This window comes from Nicotiana attenuata, chromosome 7 (genome assembly GCF_001879085.1).
Source record: "Nicotiana attenuata strain UT chromosome 7, NIATTr2, whole genome shotgun sequence".
NCBI classification, from domain to species: domain Eukaryota; kingdom Viridiplantae; phylum Streptophyta; class Magnoliopsida; order Solanales; family Solanaceae; genus Nicotiana; species Nicotiana attenuata.
Window position 1 is genome coordinate 90,685,709 of NC_031995.1, and position 9,883 is coordinate 90,695,591.

General features: G+C 34.3%; 1 protein-coding gene across 1 annotated transcript; it reads left to right on the forward strand.

Moving 5' to 3' along the window:
- On the forward strand, positions 6,875–9,590 carry LOC109229461 (putative receptor protein kinase ZmPK1). The gene has a single exon (XM_019394905.1). The coding sequence runs from the start codon at positions 7,053–7,055 to the stop codon at positions 9,465–9,467; it is 2,415 nt and encodes an 804-aa protein (XP_019250450.1). The 5' UTR covers positions 6,875–7,052; the 3' UTR covers positions 9,468–9,590.

The window sequence follows — 9,883 nt, forward strand, 5'->3', positions numbered from 1 at the left end:
GAGGACATGGCCCTTGATAGGAAGGCCTGGAGGTCAAGCATTAGGGTAGTAGGATAGGGGTANTAAAGCTTTCCTTACTTCATTCCGGGGGTGAGGCGGGGTTGGATTAGGGTTGGTCTTAGATGGCTTGTAGTTTATGTTGGATCCACACTATTCTTGTTGTATGTCTTAGCCCCGGGCCTTAGATTATGGTTACTGTTATTGCATGTCATTCATCTTTCGGTTTTTATGTTTCTGTTACTATTACGGTTTCCACTAGAGTTACTAATGAATTCTCTCCTCTTGATTTTTACTTTATTTTCGTCTTTCTGAGCCGGGGGTCTATCGGAAACAGCCTCTCTGCCCCTATCGGGGCAGGGGTAAGGTCTGCGTACACATTACCCTCCCCAGACCCCAATATGTGGGATTTTACTGGGTAGTTGTTGTTGTTGTTAAACTTCCAAAACTATATTCCTTCTTCCAATTCGACTCCGATTCATCCGGAAACAGAATCCAACCATGCACGCAAGTCGATACACATAATATGAAGCTGCTCATGACCTCAAACTGTCGGACCGGACGCAATTGCTCAAAACGACCAGTCGGGTCGTTACATAGAATCTGTTTGGAAAGCCACTCTGTAATTGGAATTGGTATAATTACTAGGGTAGTAATTACACAGCCTAGTAATTACACAATTGTGTGATTACGATGACCTGTTTGTTTGTCATAGTGTAATTACAAGTTTACTGTTTGGTTGCACAAGTGTAATTACACAGTTAGATTAAATTTTAAATTAAGTAATTATCAAAACTTTAAAATTGATATAATAAATATATGCCTATAAATTTTATAAGTATAAATGATATTATATTTGGTATTTAAGATGTATATTTTTTCGTGGATATACATTAACTAGTAATCATATATTTATAACTAATATTATAAAAATAATTTATATAGTATATTTTTTAAAATTAATAAATATTTAAGTTTGATCGCTTTAACAAAAATTAAAAATATACGTTTTGTAAAGGTACATCATGGAAATTCAGTGTTTGAATTAAAATAAATTTAATATTTATAAATATAGTTTACATTAACATTAAATTCAAATGTTTGTACAAAACTAATATATCAATTCTAACTAAAAAAATAAACAACATGCAATATGAGGCAATATACTAAAACAAGTAAATTGGAACCATGAATATAACACATTTTCAAAATTCAAAAAAAATAAAATAGTTTAACATATGTCAAATTCCAAGATAATAATAGTAAGTCCCACTGCAACTTAAGATTAGGAAACATGGTAAGTTTATAACCACATTCAACAACGAAATTTCACTTTAAGTGCATCACTCATTATATGCCAAGTTTATTAATGACTCATTATTTCTAATATTAGGAGGTGTAGTTTCAAAAAATAGAATAAGAAAAATAAAAAAAAAATATAATATAAGCAATTACATGGAATCACAAGAAGTAAAGATAGAGAAATAAAAGATAAATAATGTACAAAGAAAAATATATTTTAAAATTTCAAAAGAAATTAAAAAGTAAAAAATAAAATTAAAAAATTAAAATAATAGAAATAAAAAGTTATAAAGAAAATAAATTAAAATAAAAACAAAAAGGAAAGAAACTAAAAAGCAACCTTGTAATTACACAGCATAATTACAACCAATTCTCACCTCCCCTTGAGAATTGGAGAGTGTAATTACACCCCTCCAATTACACCCAATTTTATGCTGACCAAGTAATTACTTGGCCAAACAAACATGCCAAACTGTGTAATTACATCCAATTACATCGAAATCCATTTCTAAGGTGGCTTTCTAAACAGGCTCGTAGTAGTTTCATTGGAGAAAACTGGAAAACATTCCAATGGGTTCCCTTTTTTCTCAAGTAAAGAGGACTGGAAAAACAAACAACAATAAAGACCAATATTAATGACTTTTGACAAATTCTCCATGGCAAAGCAAATGAAATAAACTGCAAATATAATGACTTTTGACAAATTCTCCATGGCAAGGCAAATGAAATAAACTGCAAATATATTTCTCATTTGTTTCTGGTAATTTTGGAGTGATAATTTTTAGAAGAAAAAGTTGTTTAAAATAAAGTTTCATTGTTAGAAACTTAGAGATCTATTTATTCATTTGTTTCCATATATAGTAGACTCATGTTGGGTTTACTGTTAATATATTGTTCTTATTTGAAATAACAATAAAATTTATTTTCATTACGTTAATTATTTCTCATCACAAATTAAATTTGACTAAATACTGATTGGGTAGAGTGATGTAATATAGGGAAATGAAAATATTGGAAACAAATTCAATTTATGAATAACTACTTGCTTTAAAATCTTAAGATTCTCATTTTGACAAATTAGCTTATACTTTGCCTGGGGACAGATAATACATATGAACTTATACCTACATTTCTGTTTCATAACTTCCACAGGCAAGACTAAGGCCTCATTTGTTTTTTAAGATTAAGACGTTTGAATCTTAATAAACATCTGAATATCAAGATATATATTAAGATTCAGACGTCTGAATCTGAATACACATCTGAATATTAAGATGTGTTTTAAGATCTGAATACTAGATGATTCAGGCTGTTTGTTTTTTAAACATCTGAATAAATAGAATTTATCTTTATTTCTTTATGTGTGTGTGATAATTGGTGTTGGTGATGGCTTGTGAGTGCTGACTAGAGGCGGTGGTTGGTGGTAATTTTGGTTGATGGTGGTGGTTCTTGGTAGTAACGAGTGGTGATTGGTAGCGATAGCGATTATGGTTGAGGATGGTGGTGGTGGGTAGTGATAGTTAATAATGGTGGGTGGTGGTGGTGATGGCTCTGGTTGTGATTGAAGAAGGTGACGGTGGGTGATGGTGGTGGTTTATAATGGTAGACGGTGCCGGCTATGGTTATTAATGGTGATGGGGTGGCTAGTGGTGGTAGTTGAGGTGGGTGAGTGTGTGGTTATGGTTGAGGATGGTGGTGGAGGGGGTAATGGGTAGTGGTAGTGATGGTGGCTATGGTTGAGGATGGTAGTGGTGGTAATTGATAATGGTAGGCGGTGGCGGCAGTTAGTAATGAATATGGATGATAGCATCTTAATAGAATTAAGTCTTTGTTATAGATCTTAATCATACAGACCTATTCGGACCCATTAAGTGGTTGTGAAGTAAAAAAAACAAACACACTTAATGATGAAGACCTGAATAATTAAGATTCAGACTTTAAAAACAAACACACTTAATATCTGAGATTTGAATAATTAAAATTCAGAACTCCACTAAGTGCTGACAAATGAAGCCTTAAGATAATTTGAATAGAGAATAGGCAAAGGCAAGAGTGCTGGTCCAAGGGGCACTAATACTTTGCATAGCTAAAGATAATTTTTCTACTAGCTTATTCGCCTTAAATATTGTTTATTGCAGATTCGATCCCAACATTTGCTGGATAATTTATATTATATACAATAGTTATTTTAATTCGAAATATGTTTTTATTAACTTTCACTAAAGCGAACTTTTTTATTTTAATCTTTGGACCTGTTTATTCAAAATGCCTTGTGTCCAAAGGCATTTCATTTTTTATTAATGATATGCACGATTTCTTTTTCTTCTCTTTTGGTATTGTTTACCCTAAAATCTGAATAACTATTAAATTTGTATTGTGATTTTAAAAATTGTGATTTAATCCAATACTAATTGATAAACAAGGAATCTAATGTATATATTAAAGAGTAAGGTAAGTCAAACCGACGTATAAGCAGACCTCGACCTCGAACAATGGCAACCTCGAGGTAGGTGGCTAAGAACAATAAAATGATAAGGTAAGTCAGATGAACAATAAGCAAGAAAGTGAAATATGTATATTCTCTTCTCAATGATTCGTGTGTTACAAATGATTGGGATCCCCTTTATATAGTGGGGATCCTAAATAAGGTACATTTCTAATTATAGTAGGGAATCTTTTTATACAGTTGTCTAACCGCATAGTACAAATTCGTTCCGGAATTTACGCCGTGATCTTAGGGCCACTGCGGGAATCTCGCTCTTTCTGTTATAAAACCAAACGGTATTATCTCGAGGTTGGTCATATTCGGCCCCGATGTTCATCAAGCACTTCGATCTTCGAGTCTCGTATTCTACCATTGGGCTCGAGCCCGGTTCATACTGAACTTGTTCTCGACACGACTCCTCGAGCCTACAAAATCGGGGACCAGGGGCAGCCCGATGAATTTGTGGCCTAAAACCAGACTTTATGAGGGGCCTTAATTTTTTTAATTTTTATTTATTTATTTGAAGTCTATTTTTTTAATGCTTTTCTTAGATACAAATTTATTAATAATTTTCTTTTAATCAATAAATCCTAATAAGTATTTCTCAATTGACAATATCGCTAATCCATTTAACCTTTCTTGTGGCATTGTTGTTCTTAGGTAAGATTTTATCGATTTTAATTTTGAAAACTTCTTTCAGCTGAAGCAACAGTAACATGAGTTATGAACACTATTCCATAAGCAATTTAGGCATTTGGAAAAGAATTAAATCTTTTTATTTGATTAAGTGTATCAATTAAACTGTTATTTTCTAATTGTACTATTTTTCTTAATATTTTTATTTAAAAAAATAAATCTAGACCATCAATATCGAATTGATTATTATGCTTTAAGGAACGTTCAAGATTAAGGCAATATATTTTTCAAATTTCCCATCTAATGATGTTAGTTTTTACTGCCAAATAGGAAATCAAAAATATTTTCATATGTTTTGAATTGTTCAAATCTATTTTGAATTAAAAAAAAATAGCCTTGTCTATTATGTATAAATGTAATCAACTCTACAGGACTATTCGAAAGATTTTGAGATTTCATTATCAACATGCGCATCAATTTGTTACTTCCTATATATCACACGTTTCTTACGAAATTCGGGTTCGATATTCATTTCAAGTGCAATTTCCTTGGTAGAAATCATAGCAGTGGCAAATCCTTCTTCTATGTATTTGTTAAAGAAATAAATCAAAGTTTTTCACTTTACATAACTCTTTTTTAAACTTATACATAGTCTATTAAACAAAAACAACAACAACAACGACCCAGTGAAATCTCAATAATGGGGTCTGGGGAGGGTAGTGTGTACGCAGACCTTACTCGTACCCCGAAGGAGTAGAGAGGCTGTTTCCGAAAGACCCTCGGCTCAAGAGGACAAAAAGACAAAAAGACAAAAGAAAACAAAAAATGGGGCCTAAAGCGGTTGTTTACTTGCTTTATGAAAGGGCCGCCCTTATCGGGGACACCTGATTTTGATCGTATACATGTATAAAGAGTAGTACTTTTTTTTACGTAGGTACTGGAGTCGTTAAGACTCAAATCAAGGAACGTGATTTAAAGACAATTCAAGTGTGATATTAAGATCTAATTTTGGTCTCTGAGTCAATGAATGTCTCTTAGGAATATGACAAGAACTGAGAAATAAACTGGAAATATCCTTTTTCATTTCATTGGGGGAAATTGGAAAACATTCCCTTGGATTCCCCTTTTCTCAAGTAAAGATGACTAAGAAAAAAAATCAAAAAAGACCAATGACTTTTGACAAAATCTCCATGAGAGACTCTCTCAAATATTCCAATCCTAGTCGTCCCCACCGTGTGTCTTGCGTTTATGAGAGGTGATTTTTAAGAACCCGTTTGTCCATTGATTTTTTTTTTTCGACTTTTAAAAAAAATATATTTGTCCATGAAAATTTGCAGATTTTTGGAGAATTTTCAAAAATGAGTTTTTGAAAAAACTAGAAAGTGATTTGACCGCTTTTTCAAGTTTTATGGGATTTTTTTCCCTGCTCACAAAACAACAATATTGCCCAAATATAATTTTAAATTTTAAATATCATTTTTAACTTAATTCTAATACTAGTTCCCCCGTTCACTTTTACTTGTCCACTATTGACTTTGCACACCCCTTAAGAAATAATAAATAAAATGCATAATTTACCTTGATAATGCCTTTGTGCTAAGCGGGGTCAACAAACAAAATATAACAGCATTTTCTTGAAGAAAGGTAAAATATACCTATATACGCAGTGTTATTTTTTGACGAAGCAGGTTCATATGAACCTTCTTGACCCCACGTGGTCCGCCCCTGTTAGTTGGTGCATAGTCTTAGTGGATTTAGAATGAGTTATTAATGCTAAGGGCAAAACAAGAAAAATAAATTATTTTTCTTGATATACTAAAAGAGATCGGTAAAAATAAAAATTTATTTTTAGAATACTTGGCAACTAAAAGTGAACGAAGGGAGTACTTTTTTTTCAAAAATCATACTAACATTTATCTCCAAACGCCTACTAAATTTGTTATATTTTAATGCAAATAATTCACAAATGGGTCCAGTGAAGTCATCCTTTTTCTTGTTTTCATCATTTCCACTAAAAATTATGTGGGGAGAACTTAACTAGGCCACACGGGTGCTTCTTGCTTTATGAATTTTTTAAATTTCCCTGTAATAATCAATCCCATAAATATGATTAATATCTCCTTAGCCGCCTCAAATGTCAACAAACAATCCCCAATTCAAATCTTTGTCATTCTTAAATTCCTACTTGCAGTAAATTATACAGTAGTAGTATAAACTTTATTGGTGCCGGATGGGGCTGCTCTTCCCTTAATCAGACGTCTCGGGTTCGAGTTTTGGGTAAGAAAATTCTTGGCAGGGGGCGTCGCCCCCGAATGGGGCCTTACGCGCGTGAATTAGGATATAGTGGGGCTCGAATACGGATACCGGGTGAGACCAAAAAAAAAAAAAAAAAAATTATCTTTGGTCTTTCCAATTTGAACCAACCAGGCTGTTTCTTTATTTATTTCCCGAACTAACTCATTTTCATTCTTAAATTCTCATTTGCATTATATTACAGTGTTCAGACTTTATCTTGGTCTTTTCAGTTTGAACCAATTAGGCTGTTTGACCTGTGATTCTGAACCTGGAAATCAACTATGCATATAAAGCAACCCATTACTTCTTCAAATCCCTTATCTAAATTCTTCTAGCCATGAAAAGTATGAAACTTTGCTCTCTTTTTCCTTTTTTAATTCTCTCATTTCTTATATTCTCCTTCCCTTTGACTACATCAAGAATTCTGTTTAGAGGAAATTCATTTTCAGTTAAAGATGATTTAGATTTCATTACTTCCCCACAAAACACATTCACTTGTGGATTTTTTCCCATTGGCAATACTAATGCTTATTACTTTGGCATATGGTTCACAAATTCAAGAGACAAAACTGTTGTTTGGAATGCCAAACAAGATAGGCCTGTAAATAAACAAGGGTCAAAGCTTACACTAAGAAAAAATGGAGCTTTGGTATTAACAGATGTTGATGACACAATTGTTTGGCAAACAAACACAACATCATTTGATATTGAAAAAGCAGAACTTCTTGAAACAGGTAATTTAGTCTTGAAAAATCCACATGGTAATATTCTGTGGCAAAGTTTTGATTTACCTACTGATACTTTATTACCTCACCAATTTTTTACTAAGAATCATAGGTTAGTACCTCCTTTAAGAAAAGGTAGTTTATCACCTGGCTATTTTAGTTTATATTTTGATAGTGATAATGTTTTGAGAATGATATATGATGGTCCTCAAGTTTCAAGTATATATTGGCCTAATCCTGAAAGAGATGTGTATTGGAATGGTAGAACTAGTCAAAATAGTAGTAGATTTGCCTATTTTGATAACATGGGGAGGTTTTTCTCAAGTGATAGGCTGCAGTTCAATGTTTCTGATATGGGGTTTGGGATATTAAGAAGGATGAGTATAGACATTGATGGGAATTTGAGAATTTATAGCTTGGAAAATTCGACGGGGTTGTGGAAGATTTCTTGGCAAGCTATTGCACAGCCTTGTATTGTACATGGAATATGTGGGAGATATTCAATTTGTAGTTATGCACCAGAACCTAAATGTACATGTCCTCCTGGATATCAGATGGTTAATGCAAGTGATTGGAGTAGAGGTTGCAGACCAAGATTCAGTCAAACAAGTTTGAGTCGCGAACATGTGAAGTTTGTGGAGATTCCTAATGTTGATTACTGGGGTTTTGATCTTAACTTCACTAGTTCTATGTCACTGGAATCTTGTAGGACATTGTGCTTGGATGATCCGCGTTGTCGTGCATATGTCTACAGGCGAAATGGTGAGGGAACATGCTTCACTAAAGGCATGCTTTTCAATGGCTATAGGTCTCCTGGTTTTCCTGGTACTGCATTCTTTAAAGTACCTAAGAATCTAAGTGGATCGGAATCAGGTCTTTTGAATCTTGAAAGTACTGATGCAAAATGTGGATCGAGTCCAGAAAACGTTCTTTTTGGTTCTCCTTCAATGTATGAGTTGGATTTTAAGAAGGTGAAGTGGATTTATCTTTACTTGTTTTCTTTCACCCTTGGCGGATTAGAGATTCTATTCGTCGTGTTAGGTTGGTGGGCGTTGTTTAGCAAACACGGGATTCCTGCTTCCATTGAGGAAGGATATAAAATGGTCTCATCGACTCAGTTCAGGAGGTTCACTTATACTGAACTTAAGAAAGCAACAAAAAACTTCAAGGTTGAGCTGGGAAGAGGAGGTTCAGGGGCTGTTTACAAAGGAGTTTTAGCAGATGGAAGATTGGTTGCCGTCAAGAGACTTGCAAATGAGTTTCAAGAAGAATTTTGGGCGGAGATGACAACCATAGGAAGAATCAACCACATGCATTTGGTCAGGATGTGGGGATTTTGTTCTGAAGGGAGACATCAGCTTTTGGTGTATGAATACGTCGAGAACTCATCACTCGACAGGCATCTTTTCAAGTCGGATATTCTTGGGTGGAAACAAAGGTTTGCAGTGGCACTAGGGACGGCTAAAGGTCTTGCATACCTTCATCATGAATGCCTTGAATGGGTGATTCATTGTGATGTGAAGCCTGAAAATATACTTCTCGATAGTGAACTCGAGCCCAAGATTGCAGATTTTGGACTAGCAAAGCTCTCCCAAAGAGGTGGCCCTGGTTCAGACTTCACAAAGATTCGCGGAACTAAAGGTTACATGGCTCCAGAATGGGCTTTGAACCAACCTATCACAGCAAAAGTTGACGTTTACGCCTTTGGGATTGTAATACTAGAGATGGTTAAGGGAAGTAGGCTGTCAACTTGGGTGGTGAATGATGGTGAATGTGATCACGAGCACGAATCGCAGCTTAGAAAATTTGTCAAGATGGTGAAGAGGAAGATTCAGAGTGGAGAAGACTCTTGGGTGGATAAAATAGTGGATCCAAGATTAGAAGGGAATTTTAACAAGAAGCAAGCTGTCACACTGATTGAAATAGGCCTTTCTTGTGTGGAACAAGATAGAAATAAAAGGCCTAAAATGGCTTCAGTAGTCCAAACACTACTGGAATGTGAAGATGAAACAACAATTCTAACATAGAATCTGAGACTTGTAACTCCCAGCAGACTGAATAAAGAGTATCCATTTTCAAAATGTAAAGAGAGCTTGGAATTTGGAAATGAAATTGACAATAATATTCTGTTCCCTTCCCATCTGAATCAACTATTTTGTTCCTTATCTTTTACCATCACTCATATTTTCTTCGAAAAATCGCAAGCAAACTCTTACCTTTGTTATCTCACCTCGTTAACTTCTGCAATCTTGATCATATAGGCTAATTCTGTGATGGAAATCTTTCATCTATAGCTAATTCTGACCCAAGATAGCATGGAAATTGCAAAACTATTAACTAAATGACTCAAGCATACATATAGAAGCAGTAAAAACAAGTACTACAACACAAAGTGCAGGTGCGGTATCTTGCTGATGTCTCGAGTAAAGAAAGGGCAGCCCGG

What these genes read in the sequence shown, in the direction of transcription:
- LOC109229461 (XM_019394905.1), top strand. Translation starts at nt 7,053, where the DNA reads ATGAAAAGTATGAAACTTTGCTCTCTTTTTCCTTTTTTAATTCTCTCA.